At 40.7% G+C, this 20,188-nt stretch overlaps 1 protein-coding gene across 2 annotated transcripts in view; it reads right to left on the bottom strand.

Moving 5' to 3' along the window:
- GADL1 (glutamate decarboxylase like 1) overlaps positions 1 to 20,188 on the bottom strand; it is a 173,185-nt gene that overhangs the window by 120,590 nt on the left and 32,407 nt on the right. For both annotated transcript variants that reach the window (XM_032321473.1, XM_032321387.1), the window contains 4 exons: positions 14,410 to 14,536; positions 12,056 to 12,146; positions 8,341 to 8,447; positions 7,528 to 7,643 (listed from right to left, as the gene is read on the bottom strand). In XM_032321473.1, the coding sequence (XP_032177364.1) occupies positions 7,528 to 7,643; positions 8,341 to 8,447; positions 12,056 to 12,146; positions 14,410 to 14,536 (441 nt within the window). The remainder of the gene's footprint in view (positions 1 to 7,527; positions 7,644 to 8,340; positions 8,448 to 12,055; positions 12,147 to 14,409; positions 14,537 to 20,188) is intronic.

Below are 20,188 nucleotides of genomic sequence, written 5' to 3'. Positions count from 1 at the left end.
ATGGAGGCTCTCACTGCTAGAATAAATGAGGCGGAAGAAAGAATTAGTGATATTGAAGACCAAATGACAGAGAATAAAGAAGCTGAGCAAAAGAGGGACAAACAGCTACTGGACCACGAGGGGAGAATTCAAGAGATAAGTGACACCATAAGACGAAACAACATTAGAATAATTGGGATTCCAGAAGAAGAAGAAAGAGAGAGGGGAGCAGAAGGTATACTGGAGAGAATTATTGGGAGAATTTCCCCAATATGGCTAAGAGAACGAGCATCAAAATTCAGGAGGTTCAGAGAACGCCCCTCAAAATCAATAAGAATAAGCCCACACCCCGTCACCTAATAGTAAAATTTACAAGTCTCAGTGACAAAGAGAAAATCCTGAAAGCAGCCCAGGAAAAGAAGTCTGTAACATACAATGGTAAAAATATTAGATTGGCAGCTGACTTATCCACAGAGACCTGGCAGGCCAGAAAGAGCTGGCATGATATTTTCAGAGCACTAAACGAGAAAAACATGCAGCCAAGAATGCTATATCCAGCTAGGCTATCATTGAAAATAGAAGGAGAGATTAAAAGCTTCCAGGACAAACAAAAACTGAAAGAATTTGCAAACACCAAACCAGCTCTACAGGAAATATTGAAAGGGGTCCTCTAAGCAAAGAGAGAGCCTAGAAGTGGTAGATCAGTAAGAAACAGAGACAATATACAGTAACAGTCACCTTAAAGGCAATACAATGGCACTAAATTTATATCTCTCAATAGTTACCCTGAATGTTAATGGGTTAATGCCCCAATCAAAAGACACAGCGTATCAGAATGGATAAAAAAACAAAACCCATCTATATGTTGCCTCCAAGTAACTCATTTTAAGCGCGAAGAAACCTCCAGATTTAAAGTGAAGGGGTGGAAAAGAATTTACCATGCTAATGGACATCAGAAGAAAGCAGGAGTGGCAATCCTTATATCAGAACAATTAGATTTTAAGTCAAAGACTATAATAAGAGATGAGGAAGGACACTATATCATACTCAAAGGGTCTGTCCAACAAGAAGATCTATCAACTTTAAATATCTATGCCCCCAAAGTGGGAGCAGCCAACTATATAAACCAATTAATAACAAAATCAAAGAAATACATCAACAATAATACAATAATACTAGGGGACTTTAACACTCCCCTCACTGAAATGGACAGATCATCCAAGCCAAAGATCATCAAGGAAATAAAGGCCTTAAACGACACACTGGACCAGATGGACATCACAGATATATTCAGAACATTTCATCCCAAAGCAACAGAATTCACATTCTTCTCTAGTGCACATGGAACAATCTCCAGAATAGATCACATCCTCGGTCCTAAATCAGGACTCAACCGGTATCAAAAGTTTGGGATCATTCCCTGCATATTTTCAGACCACAAGGCTATGAAGCTGGAACTCAACCACAAGAGGAAGTTTGGAAAGAACCCAAATACATGGAGACTAAACTGCATCCTTCTAAAGAATGAATGGGTCAACCGGGAAATTAAAGAAGAATTGAAAAAAATCATGGAAACAAATGATAATGAAAATACAACAGTTCAAAATCTGTGGGACACAACAAAGGCAGCCCTGAGAGGAAAATATATAGCGGTGCAAGCCTTCCTCAAGAAACAAGAAAGGTCTCAGGTACACAACCTAACCCTACACCTAAAGGAGCTGGAGAAAGAACAAGAAAGAAACCCTAAGCCCAGCAGGAGAAGAGAAATCATAAAGATCAGAGCAGAAATCAATGAAATAGAAACCAAAAAACAATAGAGCAAATCAACGAAACTAGAAGCTGGTTCTTTGAAAGAATTAATAAAATTGATAAACCCCTGGCCAGACTTACCAAAAAGAAAAGAGAAAGGACCCAAATAAATAAAATCATGAATGAAAGAGGAGAGATCAAACTAACACCAACGAAATACAAACTATTATAAGAACATACTATGAGCAACTCTACGCCAACAAATTTGACAATCTGGAAAAAATGGATGCAATCCTAGAAACATATAAACTACCACAACTGAACCAGGAAGAAATAGAAAGCCTGAACAGACCCATAACCAGTAAGGAGATTGAAACAGTCATTAAAAGTCTCCAAACAAACAAAAGCCCAGGGCCAGACGGCTTCCCGGGGGAATTCTACCAAACATTTAAAGAAGAACTAATTCCTATTCTCCTGAAACTGTTCCAAAAAATAGAAGTGGAAGGAAAACTTCCAAACTCATTTCATGAGACCAGCATCACCTTGATCCCATCAAAACCAGACAAGGATCCCATCAAAAAAGAGAGCTATAGACCAATATACTTGATGAACACAGATGCGAAAATTCTCACCAAAATATGAGCCAATAGGATTCAACAGTACATTAAAAGGATTATTCACCACGACCAAGTGGGATTTATTCCAGGGCTGCAAGGTTGGTTCAACATCCGCAAATCAGTCAATGTGATACAACACATCAATAAAAGAAAGAACAAGAACCATATGATACTCTCAATAGATGCTGAAAAAGCATTTGACAAAGTACAGCATCCCTTCCTGATCAAAACTCTTCAAAGTGTAGGGATAGAGGGCACATACCTCAATATCATCAAAGCCATCTATGAAAAACCCACCACAAATATAATTCTCAATGGAGAAAAACTGAAAGCTTTTCCGCTAAGGTCAGGAACACGGCAGGGATGTCCATTATCACCACTGCTATTCAACATAGTACTAGAGGTCCTAGCCTCAGCAATCAGACAACAAAAGGAAATTAAAGGCATCCAAATCGGCAAAGAAGAAGTCAAATTATCACTCTTCACAGATGATATGATACTATATGTGGAAAACCCAAAAGACTCCACTCCAAAACTGCTAGAACTTATACAGGAATTCAGTAAAGTGTCAGGATATAAAATCAATGCACAGAAATCAGTTGCATTTCTCTACACCAACAGCAAGACAGAAGAAAGAGAAATTAAGGAGTCAATCCCATTTACAATTGCACCCAAAACCATAAGATACCTAGGAATAAACCTAACCAAAGAGGCACAGAATCTATACTCAGAAAACTATAAAGTACTCATGAAAGAAATTGAGGAAGACACAAAGAAATGGAAAAATGTTCCATGCTCCTGGATTGGAAGAATAAATATTGTGAAAATGTCTATGCTACCTAAAGCAATCTACACATTTAATGCAATTCCTATCAAAGTACCATCCATCTTTTTCAAAGAAATGGAACAAATAATTCTAAAATTTATATGGAACCAGAAAAGACCTTGAATAGCCAAAGGGATATTGAAAAAGAAAGCCAACGTTGGTGGCATCACAATTCCGGACTTCAAGCTCTATTACAAAGCTGTCATCATCAAGACAGCATGGTACTGGCACAAAAACAGACACATAAATCAATGGAACAGAATAGAGAGCCCAGAAATAGACCCTCAACTCTACAGTCAACTAATCTTCGACAAAGCAGGAAAGAATGTCCAATGGAAAAAAGACAGCCTCTTCAATAAATGGTGCTGGGAAAATTGGACAGCCACATGCAGAAAAATGAAATTGTACCATTTCCTTACACCACACACAAAAATAGACTCAAAATGGATGAAGGACCTCAATGTGCGAAAGGAATCCATCAAAATCCTTGAGGAAAACACACACTGTTGGTGGGAATGCAAGCTGGTGCAGCCACTCTAGAAAACAGCATGGAGGTTCCTCAAAATGTTGAAAATAGAACTGCCCTATGACCCAGCAGTTGCACTATTGGGTATTTACCCTAAAGATACAAACGTAGTGATCCAAAGGGGCATGTGCACCCGAATGTTTATAGCAGCAATGTCCACAATAGCCAAACTATGGAAAGAACCTAGATGTCCATCAACAGATGAATGGATCAAGAAGATGTGGTATATATACACAATGGAATACTATGCAGCCATCAAAAGAAATGAAATCTTGCCATTTGCGACAACATGGATGGAACTAGAGCGTATCATGCTTAGTGAAATAAGTCAAGCAGAGAAAGACAACTATCATATGATCTCCCTGATATGAGGAAGTGGTGATGCAACATGGGGGCTTAAGTGGGTAGGAGAAGAATCAATGACACAAGATGAGATTGGGAGGGAGACAAACCATAAGTGACTCTTAATCTCACAAAACAAACTGAGGGTTCCTGCGGGGAGGGGGGTTGGGAGAAGGGGGGTGAGGTTATGGACACTGGGGAGGGTATGTGCTTTGGTGAGTGCTGTGAAGTGTGTAAACCTGGCGATTCACAGACCTGTAACCCTGGGGATAAAAATATATGTTTATAAAAAAATAAAAAATACTAAAATAAATAAATAAATAAATAAAAATAAAAAATTAAAAAAAAATTACGATCAGAACCTCAAGCATGGAAATACACCCCCAGTTGTAAGGGCAGATACTCTGTGCTTGATGGTACAACTCAGGCATGCAGTGGTTACTCTAGAAGCCACCCAAAAACAGGGGGGGAAAAAAAGGCCACATAATAAATAATACTGGAAAAGAACCACAGGGTCACTGCCAACAACTAAGAGCAAATAAGGGAGGCATAGCAAAAAGCCTAACAGGGTTTAAGACCACTGAAGAAACTACAACCTTCTTAAATTCTTTTTTTTTTTTTAATTTTAACCAATGAGTTGATTTGTTTTAATAAGTGATGAAGGTGATTGCCAAAATAGCAATGAAAATAATGCAAATATTATGACCTCCATCTCTTTACCAGAGCAGGAAAAGGAATGAACAAGGTAGAGTCTGGATGAATGGGGTAAAAATCTATATTTGGAGCTATAGTGTGTTCGAAGCTATGGAGTTTCTCTGTGGCAGTCACATTGTAACGAGCTGAATGCTTATGTTCCCTCAAAATTCATGTGTTTAATACCTAACGCCCAATGTGATGGGATTAGGTTGGCATGAGGTCACGAGGGTGAGACTGTCATAGGATTACTGCCCTGATAGGGGGAGAAGATAGAGACCTCAGCATCTGTCCACAATCAGGAGCTGAGGAAAGGCCACATGAGCACACAGTGGTCTCCAAACTGGGAAGCAGGCTCCTAGCAGATACCAAATCTACCATCTTGAACTTGGACTTTCCAGCCTCCAGACTGGTGAGGAATAAGCATCAGCTGTTTAATCCAGTTGGTCTATGATATTTTGTTACCATGGCTCAAGTAAATCAAGATGTATATCAAATTCTTGGTTTTCTGGCTCCATCTTCTGCTGGCATGTTCCCCAGGCTTATATTTTAACTATTTTTGTACATATATCTCGCCTGGAGATTAGAAAAAATAATACTAGCTCTGTTTTTCCGACTGCATGAGGTTTCAATTTCTTTACACTCCCCATCACCCGTTTATACCTATGTCTCTGATCTCTCCCAGGCATGATCTTTATTCTAGGCTCCCATAGAATTCCTTCCCTCTTCCCAGAGCAATTATTCCAGAAAAGACCACTAGTGAATTTTAAAACAAAGAATGAAGAAGGCAAAAGGAAAAGCACTGAGCTGATAGCAGGGGACCTACTGAATCAGCTTTCACAGGCAAGGGAGGTACAATTCAAAAGAAGGGATTTTGCATTTCGGATATGGGGCTTCCTCCAATTGACATGCCAAAGTTTGGAGCCCAGAAAGGGAAACTCTGTAATAATCCCAAGGGACGAAGTGTTCTCCCCAGATGTCCCCATTCCCAAACATTCTTCGCTTGCTCCAGAAGAAGTTTTCAAAAAGAAGGGCCTCTGGTGGCTGAGTTAGGAATCTCAGTTTAGATTATTTTTTCCAGACGCTGCCTCACACTCAGCGCCCGCTTTGCACATGGCACTGAACTAACCAGAATAAAGGTCAGCCAGGACAGGTGGAAAACATGGGAGGGGTGGCCAGGTTTTCTTCCACCGTCCAACTCTTCATCCACAATTTATCCTTTGGCAATAATAAAGGAAATCGTGCTCTTTAAAGAAAATGACAGATACAGGAAAGCTGGAAATGACAGAACTTTTAGAGTTTGCCAGCCTCATGTGTTTCACAGGTGACCCTGGATTATCACAGAAGGTACAGAAGCTAAACTCTTCCTGCCAGGAATGGGGGGCGGAAGCAATGGTGGGATGGACAGAGGCACCCACTGGAATTGCACAAGAAGAAAAAAGGGAAAAAAGACTCTCTTTCAGATAAGACTATTTCAACTGTGCTATCTATTCTACCCACATTATGATAGCTCGGTAATTCTCCTCCCCCTAAGAAAACTAGCTATCATTTTTGTGTATCTATAATGTGCCAGCTGCTACTCTCCAACTTTCCATGCATTAGCTCATTCAGTCTCTGCAACAACTCATTTAGCCATGACTACTAAGCTCATGTGACTGGCTGCTGGGTGGCTATGATGGCCCCAAATGGTTCCTTTCTCCCTGTGTCCATGCCCTTTGCCAGGGGACTTCGCAGCAAGTCTACCTATGAGATAAAGTCGGTTTTCCCACTTCTTGGATCTTGGTTCATTGACACCACTTGCTTCACTGAGGAAATGAGGTAGAAATGACGATGTGCCAGCTCTGAGCCGAGACTCAAGAGGATCAGTGGGTGTCCATATTGTTTTTCCCATGGACCCCCACCATGACTACACACCTGGACTAGCCTGCTGGAGGATGAGAAACAAGCAGAGGGAACTCACTGGATTCATCCCTATCAGGGCCACTTCTACCTCAGCAATTGGGCAGCCGACACCAGATACATAATGGAGCCCCACCAAGAGAGGCAGAACTGTCCGGCTATCCCAAGACTCGTAAGCAATAATATCTAGCTCTAGTTCGACACCACTGGGCTTTGGGGTATATTTGTTAGAGACCACAGTTAACTGCTACTTATTTTGACAAATTGGGAAACTGAGGCACAGAGGAGTTATTAACTTACCCAGGGTCACTCAGCTAATTAGTAGTGGAGACAAGAACTGAATGCAGGCAGCTTAGCTCAAAGCCAATGTACTTACCCACAATCAGACCCCCTACAGTGAGGAGAAAAAGGACATAGAGGATTGTGACAACATGCAATGTGGTGGGTGGGGGGTGTGTGTGTGATGTTCATTATTTCAGAATAGCTCCCTTTCCTCTTGAAAACCTTTCTGTTAGTCATTCAAAGCAATCGGTTTTTACAAGGAAATGTGAGTCTACTGACAGAGTTAAGCAATCATCTAAGTTTTAATAAATAAGGCACTCAAAGAAGAGATTCTCAGAAAGAGGTAGCACTTTCAAATTGAATGTTCTCTTTTCTCAAAGAAAAATGTTATAGCTATAAATTTTTAAATAAAGGTGATGTACAAAATTGAGTGGCCAGGGGTTACAATATCAAATCCATCAGAATTTCCTTTGGAATGAAATATGACATTATACTTAGGCATATTATTCATACACAGATAGGATAAAAGCATATCAGAAGCCCCAAACAAACAAACTTCCTTAAGTAATACATTCTCATAAAATCTGTATCTGATATCAAAAATAATTTTTTACCTCTGCAGATGTGAAAAGGATTAATCTTGGCAACCCAGACAGCCCCTTTTCCTTAATCTCAGGACAATATTTGTATCTAGCTAAATTCATTGCATACATATTGGACACTGAACCACCTGCAAAAAACAAAATTGAAATGGCATATTTATAGCATGAAATTATAGCTCCCTAAATGCCAACCACAGGGGAAGATGTGAACGGCTATGGCTGCTTTAGCTTAATGACAGATCCCCGGAAATCATCTGAGCCCCATGCCCGACCCATGACTCTTACCCACTTCCTAACCCCCAATTACAGCAATTCCCAAACTCAGCAAAGACCTAAGTCTTCTTCTGTCATTCCAGAGTTTTTTCAAACTAAATGTTTCCCTCTACTTACGAGGGCCAGTTCCCAAGTCTTCATAGTTAATGATATTCTATCTGTCACCTGACCAAGAAAATGGCAATACATGCTCATCCCTGGTCCCAAGAAAGGACTGTAGGATGCACTACATGATTCAGAAAACTTCTCGAGTAAAATTGATTGATAAACATATAGCCCTTCCAAATTCCCAGCAGCAGAGAATTTCATTTGTAAGCTATAAATCCCAAATTGTACGCATCTCCTTGGTTTAACATTTACATCAGTTGCTTAGCATTTATGCAAAAAATTGCCACTCCAGAGAAAGGAACGAGTTAGATTCTCAAGTAGCATTATTCCTACCCAACTTTTTGGAGTGTGTAAATCTTCAAGGAGCTGTTCCTCATATAACACACGAATAAATGTTTGGGTGTTTGCAGTGGAAGGGAGATGGCAATAACTAGCTGTACTTACCTGGGTTAAATATTCCATCCCCTTCTTTCCAGCCAATAAATTCAATCATTTTCTTCAGAACCGCTTCTTCCACTAACAGAAACACTGGGGACACCTCATACGTATAACTAGATAGATATAAAAAACACTTCACTTCTATGACTAGAGTCAAACCATCCCTTTGGTGTCCCAAGAAAAATGCACATAGAGTTTTATTCAACCAAGCGGCTATGGAAGTGTAGATAGAGTCTTTGGAAATTTATCCAGTTGGAAATAGAGAAACATAGTCTGTGATTGTGCTAGCCATGGTTTGACAGAGGCCAATAGCTGGGGGCCTTCGGGATACACAAGGCTACTTCAGCAGTCATAATTTACAGGAACACTTCGGGTCCACTGGGAACCATAAAGGCAGAACATCTAGATTCTTCATATTAGCCATAAACCATGGCCATTTCATTCTTTGGATGCTGCTTTGGATGCTGGTTAAAGAAGAACCATTGCCAGGTGCCTGGGTGGCTCAACCAGTTGAGCATCTGCCTTTGGCTTGGGTCATGATCTCAGGGTCTTGGGATCAAGCCCCACATTGAGCTCCTTGCTCAGTGAGGAGTCTGCTTCACCCTTACCTTCTGTACCCCTCCTCGCTTATGTGAGTGCACTCTCTCTCTCTCTCTCTCATTCTCTCAAATAAATAAAAACATTCTTAGAAAAAAAGAAGGAAAACCATTGTCATGGTAACCAGGTTTTATTAGGTTCCTATCATGTGTACCCTCAGTCAGTTCTAGCTATTCTACAGGGAAACTACTCATCCTGAACTAGGGTTTTCTCCACTATATTCCTGTGCTGGCAAATGGGAACAACAAATGGGAAGTGCTCTGTGGGGCCTCTCTTATTATGCGATGATTTTATTGCAAAGCACTGCCCAAATCCCCTGTCATTGAAGGTTTTGTTACTCCAGGCTGGACTAAGTTAGCTCCTTGGGGAAGGCCTCCGTGGCAGGGAGCTACCTTTCTTAAGGTCACAACCAGGTATAAAGGCCTGGCCATATGGGCCCAACTCCAGACCACTCTGAAGGGCCACTATAGCTCTAAAAATCTCCACTAAGTCAGCCATTTGAGCCTGCAGAACAGCTTGGCTTCTGGTTCTGCTCACTCCTGCTGCCTTTCTCATCACCCATGTGGATCCCAAGGGCGTTCCTTAATAAACACCCTGCTCACTAAACTCATCTAGAGCCGCTTCCCAGGGAATCCCACATGGGAGGGTTACCATGCCTTGTTTCATAATATTTGAGTTTCTTCTTTCTGTAGATAACTCGAGGGTGACTAAATTACTTATAATCTCCTCTAACAATTAAGCCATTACATTAAAGTGTATCTGAATAAATACATATTCCAAATATGTAAGCCAAGCAGACACACTTAGCTTTGTAGTCACAGAATTGAATGTGAATATTTTAACACCTTCAAGGGAAAACTTCGGACATGAGGCCAAACAAAAACAAAAACACAAAATGAAATGAAACAAAGAAATGGAATACCTACTATGTGTCACCTCCCTAACTCCCTACATGCCAAGCTCTCTATAGACAGCATGTCATTTTGCAAACACTCCAGGTTCTATTTTCAACCATGCGAGGAAGCCGGTTCACACATTTCAAAAGTGTGGGGAAAAAGTCTATGTGTTCATGTGCACCTGCAAATATAAGTGAAATAATTGTTCACTTTAAAAAAAATTAATATATACCCTGCCTACAAAATCTGGCTCAACTGTAAACCTGGGGAGAGGCATGGGAGTGAAGGAGAGGAAAATATGGGACACTCTCAAAGCTTGCTCACATTTTCAGTGGATTGTTCAGCTTAGCAACAATTTAATACTTTGCAATCCGCTCTGTGTTTCAACTAAAAGAACCCAGATGAGAAGTTAGATATCACAGGACATAGAATGAAAGGTTTAGAGAGTTGCGACTGGCCCACCTACCACTTAACACTTCTACTCACTATAAACTGGTATCATCTCTCATCACCCCATCAAGATTTCTCTAACTGAAGTCACCAGTGACATCGTGTTGCCAACTCCAGGGACAATTTTTAGTCTCTGTCTTAGTTAAATACTAAACAAGCTTATGATTCTAGACACACTTTCCTTTAGGGTTTCCATGACTTCCTGGTTGATTTTCTCCTTCTTCTCTGTCTCTCCACTGTTGGCTGGTCTTCCTTCCTCCTAACTATGAGATATTATTAGACGTCCTCAAGGCCCAGTCCTACGCTTCTGTCCTCACTCTACAGTCTGTCTTGCAGACACCACTTCTCCATCTCCTGGTTTGTTTTTGTTCAAAGTGTCTTCAGCCTGCTCATCAAAACCAATTGTTTGGCTTTGAAAATATATCAGTGCTTGGGAGACAGCCACAGAAATTCAGATTAATTTAATTGGTCTGAGTTGGGACCCAGCCCTCAATATATTTTTTGGAAATGTCCCAAGTTGATTCTGATGAACAGGAGAAGTTGAGCATCACTGACTTAAGGAATCCCATCTGTGCCCACCTTTTCAATTACCATCATTCCCCAGTAACTCCTTATTGACACCTTTTATAGAGATATTGGAATTTCAGGACTGTATATCTCTCAGCTTGGCTGATAAAAACTCTTAAATAGCTCAGAGTCACTATAAACTCAAATTCTTGCAACTGAAAATTAAATTCCTTCTCTTGCCTTTTTCATCATATCCCTGAAAACTGATCCCCCTTCTGATGCTTTTTATATCCATGAATGACATGACCAGCAACCCAGCTACAGAAGCCCGAAACCCAAGCATCATTGTATAGACCTCCTTCTTGTCTTCATTCCCAAGGTTCAATATATTACCCAGACCTTTCTGTTTTATCCTCTAACCAGCCCTCCTGATCAGTCCCCTCCAATCCACTCTCCATATGTCTAGTGATCTTTTCAATAAACAAATGGCATATAATGATTTAGAAACCTTTAAAAGCTTTCCTTTGTACTTAGAATAACTCATAAGCATGGCCCACTGGGTCTTGCATATCTGGTCCCTCTCCATTTCTCCAATCATATCCTCCATTATGCTCCCCATAGGTTTCTACACCTTCACTGACCTTTCAGTTCATAAAGTACATCATGCTGTCTGCTGCCACAAAACCTTTGTGCATGCTATTTCCTCTGTTTGAATCTCTTCTCTCCTCTTTTCACCTAGTTAACTCTTACCCATTCTTCAACTCTTTGTTTCACTTCCTCAGAGAAGACTTTCCTGAGCTCTCAACTTGGAAAAATTGTCCCATGTATATTTATAGCAGCAGTCACCCCTTCATATGTGAATTAAAATTTTACATTAATATGTGGGGATAATTTTTTTGTGAATTTGCATGGAGCATCTCTATCTCAGTAGAATTTTTGCTTCATGAAGGCCAAGTCAAGTTTTGCTTCTATTCAAAGTATCTCTCTGGCACTTAGCAGAGACATGGCTTTTCATGCAGGAATGAATGACAAGTTGCCTCATCAATTTTCTCATTTAGTAAGTAGAGATAACCATGCCTCCATGAAACATCTCACAGTACTTCTATCAAATCAAAAATCTCTTTAAAATATTGCTAAGTGTCATTCCATTATTTATGATGACACTATACCAATGAAACCATGAAATAGAAGTTCATGAAATAAAAGTTTGTCTACTTAAAAAACATCTCTAATGCATGCTCTATGTAAGAGTCCAGTAATATGGTACTTACACACTTGGGTTTAATGCTTCTGTCATAAATCGGGCCACCAAGGAGTAGTAATCAAGTCCAGCATACAACTGGTTGAAAAATCTTGGATGGTCTGTAAATTTAAGCAGAACATTCATCTACAAAGCAATAAAAATGAAAAAGACTCTCCATACAACAGTAACATAAATCAATCTTTCAGATAAGAAATGCAGCCAGATACAAAAGAGTATATACTGCATGAATCCACTTATAGGACATTCAATATAAGACAAAACTGATCTATGGAGACAGAGGTTAGAATTCTGGGTACCTTTGGGAAGGCGATATTGACTAGGAAGGGACTCGAAGAAGGCTCTGGAGTGCTGGGAAGGGTCTACATCTTGATCTGGGTGACGGTTACTCATGCACAGTTATGGGCAAATTCACAGAGCACTTGAGATCTGTCCACTTTACTGACTGTAAATTATGCCTCAGTTTTTAAAAGAATTCAAAATCTAATCATGTACAAAGGGACCAAATGTTGAAAACCCATCTCATAACCCTCTCTACTAAACAATCATGTTTCTCAGCAACACTTGGGCACCATCTTAGGATCTCGGTTTATCTGTTCCCTTTTTTCTCCCCACGCCCCAAATCCAAACCAGAACCCTTGAGAAATGGATTACAAGAACTATCTGTCCAAGTATCAAAGCCTGCTACCTTTATCTTCAGAAGATATGGATCTTAACTTCCCTATCTTTAAACATATTTCACTCACCAACAGGGTTCACTTCGGGCTACCGGCAGTGAGTGGCCTTTTCATTTTTCAGATTGGACCATTTTTCATAGTGCAACTGGCATTATGTAGATGGAAGTAAGATGTGACTCATCATAGGGCTTACATAAACTTTCTAATTCAACTTACTTCAAAGGCAGTAGCCTTTAAGACTCAACTTCAGTTCCAACTTTCTATTTTTTTTTCCCCTCGTATAAAAGGTCTCATAAAGGTTCTTGGCTTTCCACAGTGTGAATATTCACACCAAACACCAGGCTAACTGACTTGACATTCTCAATCATAGGAAGCCCAGCATGACAAAGAACAAGGAGGCAGGAGGTCTGTTTCTAAATTTGAGTATTTGGGAACCTTTTTATTTAGTGACTTCTCATTACAACTCACAGCATTTGGTTTTAGGGTATTTTTCTCTTTAAACTAGGAGTTCAATAAAAAACAAAAGCTCAAGAAAATGTTTTTTTAAATAAAATATGGAAAACTTCCTCTAATCTGGCAAAGGAAACCAGACATTGCTACAAGTAATTTTAATAAGATTTTTTTTTTTTAGTTCCATGTTAATTTATGATTGATTTCCATGGTAACATTATGGAAAATATCCAGTAAACTGAAAAGTCTCCTACATTAAATGTCATTCTACATTTCTGACATGCACTATAATAATAAGATATGTATCTCTGCTTTTGAAATGCTAACTGGGTTTTTGATACATACACCAGACTTTCCCAAGGGAATATAAACCAATTATTTTTAGCCAGGATTTTATTATGTTCTTTCCACTAAATTTAGTTCAGTGTCAGAATTCACAAAGCATAATGCCTGCATGGTCTTAAGCACCAGATTACCTTTACAGCACACTGTGAAATGCATATTTTGGAAAGTTACTTCCTCACTTCTGGAACCTGTTCCCTGGGTGTGTGGGATATTAACAGTTGGACTAGTACGTCAGCACAAGACCAATACCATACTACTGCTTTGACAAAATATCATAGCAGTTAAGCATTATGGCAAAGCTATCACAGCAGAAACTTACCATGTATTCATTTTTTTATGCTTTCCTAAAGATTTTTATTTTTGATCTTGTTAGATTTGATAAAATAATTTGACAATTACCAACTGCCAAGACTTCATCAGTATCTTCCCAATCTACTTCTGTTTATAGTAAAGACAACCTCCTGAACACTTTTTTTTTTTTTTTTGCATATTGTGGACCATGAAGATTTAAAATCCCTTTACAAGTTCTATCATCAAACTATGCTTTGCCAGTTTAGACCAACGTAAGAAATAATAAGTAGCAGAAGTAGCAGTCATCATGTATGGTCTTGATTATAAATGGAGGATGGGGATTGCCAAGAAGCAGATCATATTTCTGTACGAGCACTAACACTAAAGGTTTTTCTATCCATTTATCTTTGGCCTTGACAAAAAAAATCTGTATTACCAATTAAGTGGCCTGTAAAAATAACAGAACCACTATTTTTTGATCCATCTTTCTTATTGCGTAAACATTGTCATACTCAGCTTTACTATCAGGTAAATATATGCTTAAGAAAATATAAGAACTTGTTAGGGATACAGATCAAGAGGAAGGAAATGAAAGTCTTACTTGTTTTGACGCTGTAGCGTATGACATCCTGGCAGAGCTCCAACAGCCTGTGGTGTGGCTCTCCCGTATCTCTCATCTCCAAATCAAGAAGTTGTTTCAGCTGCTCAGGGGGCTGCCACTCACAAACCTAGACATTCAGCAATGGCAGTTAATTGAGCTCCTACTGGAGTCAGGTATCGAGAGGGTGTTAGCATCATGGGCCCTACCCTCACAAAGCTTCCAGACAAGTGGGATTCCTGACAAGTGGGATTCCAGACAAGTGGGACTGAGATTTACATGTACAACCTTAGTCCAGGATGAAAAGATGGGATGGTGACCCAGGTGTTACTGGAACAAATGAGGGGCCCCACTTTCAAATGGAAAGTCAAAGATTCCCTGGAGGAAATGATTTCTAACCAAGCAAAGATTAGGGGATGGGGAAGGCAAGAGGGCACTCTAGGTAGAAGGCACCAGGGTCTTAAAGGCTAAAATACAAGGGCACATCTGAAGAATGAAGTTAGTTTAGTGTGGCCAGAACATGGGGTTGGAGAAAGGAGAGGCAAGAAGGGAAGCTGGAATCCCAAAATAACTTCCTCACTAGTCTCTCTGTTTGTAGCCTTACACTTGACCCATGCATTCTATCAGCCTGGCAGCCAGAATCCGAAATGATCCTCTTAAACCCAAGCCATGGCCATTGCTTTGCTAAAACATCTCAGTGGCTCACTTCCTTCAAAGTAAAGCCAAGTCCTCACAATGACTTCAAATGATCCTGTATAATGTGCTTCCCTTCACGGCATTTCCTCTCCAGTCTAGCTCTGCTTTCCTCCCGTCTGACCTTTCCCCACCACCTGGACCTCTTTGCTGTTCCTTAAACATGCCTGGCACTCTCCACCCTGAGAGTCTTCATACTGGCTATGCCCTCTGCCTGGATACTCCTGCCCCACACGTCCTCATGGCTAACCTCCTCAGTTCTTTCAAAGCTTTGCTCAAAAGTCCCTTTCTCAATGACAATAATCCTGATTCCCTTATTTAAAATCACAAGGTTCACCTTACACCGGCCCTATCAGCCCCTTAACATTTCCTGCTCTTCCTTTTCCCATTGTACTTCTCATCTTTAAACATACCATGTAATTCATTTATTTTGTCCCAGGTAGTCACCATGAAAGCAGAGATGTCCATCTGTTTGCTCACTGCTCCCAAGTAACTAACACAGTGCCTACCACACAAAGGGAGCTCTACAGCCATGTGGTGAATGAAAGGATGAATGAATGAATGAAATGAGACTCCATATCATGACAGATTTTCTGTGGCATGTTACAGAGTTTGAACTTGGCTCTAGTGCAGCCATTGAAATGTTTTGGACCAGGGAATAATATGAACATATTTGTGTTTTGGCCAATAGCTTTAGTTGCTATATGGAGATTCCAAGTAAAATCAGAGAGAAGACATGGCTGTAACAAACCAGGCAAGAGAAGGTCGTTTTCTGAATGAAGTAGTTACTACTGGAATGAAGTATTTCCAGAGATATTTAAAATGCAGAAACAACAGAACTCAGAAATCAGTTACACAGCAAGGGTGAGGGAGAGGGATGAGCCAGGGACAACTCTGAGGTCTGTTATGTGCATGGGTTGATGGTTGTGATGAGCAAAAGAATCTGCTTTGGGATGATGAGTTCGGGGCATATGTAGCCTGAGGCCTCTCAGGACATCCAAAAGGGGTGCAAGAGTTGGTCTGAAGCTCTTGTGAAAGGCCAAGAACAGAGTTCCATACATCCACCATGATAATATACCATTGGGGACATACTCAGAGAGAATCTACCACTAAGAGGAAAGGCACGGGATCTCCCCTGGGCACCACGATCCCTTAAGGTAGAGGACAAGCCAGAGAAGCAGGGAAAATCTGAGAAGAGTTCAGGGCTCCTAAAACAAAGAAAACAGAATGTTTTAAGGAAAAGATGGTCATCACCATCAAATCCTGTTGAGAAGCCCAATTTGATAAAGACTGAAAAGTGCTCATGGGATTTATCAACAGGGAGGTATTCTTGGCAAGTGCCATTTGACTTAGAAAGGTGGGAGTGGAGGCCAGATTGCCATGGAGTGAGGGTGTGGGAGGTGAGGAAAGAGAGGGAGGGAGGGAGCATAGACAATCTTTAAAAAGTTCGGCTGTAGAGGGGAGGAGAGAGACAGGGGAGTAGCCAGGAAGTCAGGAGACTAGGAGGTGGGAGGCTGGGGAAAGCAAGAAAAAGTACTGAGTTGTACAAGGGGCATGGAATTAAACTCTGATGTGAGAACCATAATAGGCAGGGGTAATTCAAAAGTGACTGAGACAATCCAAAGGAATAACTACTCATAGAAACACATCTCAGAGATACTGCAGGTTTTGTTCAGAATGGGAATATTGAAATAAACTGGGTCAAACGAAGATTTGGGTTTCCCAGGGCATATAAAAGTTGTATTTATACCGGACCATCTAGTCTGTTAGGTGTGCAATAACATGATCTAAAAAATGTACATACCTGAATTAAAAAAAAAAATAGTTGTTGGGGGAGGTCATCAAGAAGAGATGACCATCAGATGACCCACAAGCTGACCTTGGCCCTTGGAGGCACCTCACCTCTCCCCAGTCCTTGGAATGTGGGTTCTGCTTGTGTCTCCTGCTCCCAGAGGCTGCTCCAAGGACACAGCCTTGAAACAATGATGTGGTGTTGAGAACAGTTGCATTGTATATTGGATTAAACCCAGTTAAGGCCCCTGTATGTCTGTATGTCTATCTATCTATCAAACCTTTTAAGGTTTGGAGGGCAGGTGTGGGGATCCACTCATCTTGCTGCTGCCCAAGACACGTTTCCTACGTAATTTCCCTTGGCTTATTAAAACTGCCACATGTCAACCTGAAGTGGTCTGTATATTTCTTTGGTCTCTCCCTGCTCTCTCCAGGAGCCAGTTTCAGATTTCACCCAGGAAACTCCTGAGGGGATTAGGAGGCCACGTTATTTTAATGCTAAAAAATGCAAACCATCATCTGAGCCTTCAGTGAATCGTAATCTTTTTGCTGGTGGAGGGTCTTGCCTCTATGCTGATTGGCCATGGACTGATCAACGTGGTGGCTGCTAAAGGTTGGGGTGGCTGTGGTGACATCTTAAAATAAAGTTTGCTGCATTCCTCGACTCTTCCTTTCATGAACAATTTCTCTGTAGCATGTGCTGCTGTTTAATACCATTTCCCCCACAGTAGGACTTCTTTCAAAATCAAAGTCAATCTTCTCAAACCCTGCTGCCTCTTTGTCAACTAAGTTTACGTAGTATGCTCAATCCTTTGTGGCCATTTCAACAGTCTTCACAACATCTGCACCAGGAGTAGTTTCCATCGCAAGAAACCACTTTCTTTGCTCATCCGTCAGAAGCAACTCCTCAGCCAGTCAAGTTTGATCATGAGATTGCCGCAATTCAGTCCCAACTGTAGGCTCCTCTTCTAAGTCTAGTTCTTTTGCTATTTCTACCACATCTGCAGTGACTTCTCCACCAAAGTCTTGAACCCTCAAAGTCACCCACAACAGTTGGAATCAACTTCTTCCAAACTCCTGTTCATGTTGATATTTTGACTTCTTCCCATGTATCTCAAATGTTATTTATGGCATCTAGAATGGTGAATCCTTTCCAGAAGGTTTCCAATTGACTTTGCCCAGATTCCTCAGAAGAATGACTGTCTAGGGTAGCTATAACCTTATCAAATGTCTTTTTAAAATGATAAGACCTGAGAGTCAAAATTACTCCTTGATCCATGGGCTACAGAATGAACGTCATGTTAATGATTCCATTAATCTTACACATTTCTACAGAGCTCTCAGTTGACAATGTGCATTGTCAATAAGTGGCAATATTTCAAAAGGAATCTTTATTTTCTTAGCAGTAGGTCTCAACTGGGGGCTTGAAATATTCAGTAAACCTTGTTGTAAACAGATGTGCTGTCACCCAGGCTTTGTCTTTCCATTTGCAGAGCACAGGCAGAATAGATTTAGCATCACTCTTAAAGGCCCTTGAGTTTTCAGAATAGCTAATGAGCACTGGCTGCAACTTCAAGTCACCAGCTGCATTAGCCCCTAACAAGAGAGTCAGCCTGCTGAAGCTTTGAAGCCAGGCACTGGCCTCTCCTCTCTAGCTCTGACAGGCCTAGATGGCGCCCTCTTTGGGCAAAAGGTTGTATCATCTATACTGAAATATCCGATGTTTAGTGTAGGTCTTCTGGATCACTTTCTGTAGCTTCTACATCAGCCCTTGCTGCTTCCCTCTGAACTTTTATGTTACAGGGACGGCTTCTTCCCTTAAACCTCATGAACCATCCTCTGCTAGCTTCATCCTTCTCTTCCGTGGCTTCCTCACCTCTCTCACCTTTCCTAGACTAGAGGAGAGCGAGGGCCTTGCTCTGGATGAGGCTTTGGTTGAAGGGAAGGTTGTGGCTGGTTTGACCTTCTATCCAGACCACTAAACCTTTCTCCAGATCAACAATAAGGTTGTTTTACTTCCCTGTCATTCATGTGTTCACTGGAGTAGCGTTTTAATTTCCTTCAAGAACTTTTCCTTTTGTAGTCACAATGTGGCTGGCTGTCTGGGGCAAAAGGCCTAGCTGTTGGCCTGTCTTGACTTTCCACGTGCCTTCCTCACTAAGCTGCATCATTTCTAGCTTTTGACTTAAATTGAGAGAAGTGCACCTCTTCCTTTCAGATGAATATTTAGAGGTCATTACAGGGTTATTCATTGGCCTTATTTCAATCTTCTTGTATCTCAGAATAGGGAGACCCAAGGAGGGGGCAAGAGACGGGAACTGATGACGAGTAGAATAGTCAGAACACACACAACATTATCAGTAAGCTCACTGTCCTATATGGGTGTGGTTTGTGATCCCTCAAAACAATTACAAGAGTAACATCCGAGATCCCTGATTATAATAAACTATAAAAATATCATTATATTTTATGATATGATGTTATAATATATACAATACATTTTATAATATGTTATAACATGTAACAAGTACAACAACAATGAAAAAGTTTGAAATATTGTCAGAATTATGGAAAGGTGGCACAGAGATGCAAAGTGAGCAAATGTTGTTAGAAAAATGACCCCAAAAGTCTTGCTGGAGTCAGGGATGCCACAAACCTCCAAACTGTAGAAAACATGCTATTCACAAAGGACAGTAAAGTGCAATGCGGTAAAATATGGTATTCTGATTTACACAACGTGATTAAATCTCAAATGCATTTAGCGGATGGAAAATTGCAAGACCCAAGGGGCCCCTTGTGATTGGATTCCACCTGTCTCACATTCTGGAAAAGGCAAAAAATACAAACTTAGCGAACTCGTGTAACTCTACACCCAAGAGGGAGCAAATTTTATTGGATGTAAATTATAACTCAATTTTTTAAAAAGTGTCTGAGAAAGAATGTCTACAAGAGAAGACACTAGACGTAATCATCTCAGAGTGCGGGGATGTATCTGAGTGGTGCCCTGTTGGATCTCTGACAAAGCTAGATTAAGTTAATGACATAAAGTCTCCTCCTCCATCCCCCCAACTACAGCATAGTTTTCAACCCAGCTTCAGGCGGATAGCTTGTAGGGCTAATGTATTGCAGTCAACAGGGGGCATCCTGCATTGATGACTTAAGATCTTAAGCTTCCCCTTCTTGTCTTACCTTCCATTCGTCACCTATATGAGCCCTTCTTTCTAGACACTAAGTTCCCTTTCGCAGTGCTCTTTCCATCCTTTACCTTTCTACTTTCCTTAACATACATGGGTCGACT

Source organism: Mustela erminea, chromosome 1, assembly GCF_009829155.1.
Source record: "Mustela erminea isolate mMusErm1 chromosome 1, mMusErm1.Pri, whole genome shotgun sequence".
NCBI lineage: Eukaryota > Metazoa > Chordata > Mammalia > Carnivora > Mustelidae > Mustela > Mustela erminea.
This window is presented reverse-complemented; position numbering and strand designations above follow the sequence as displayed.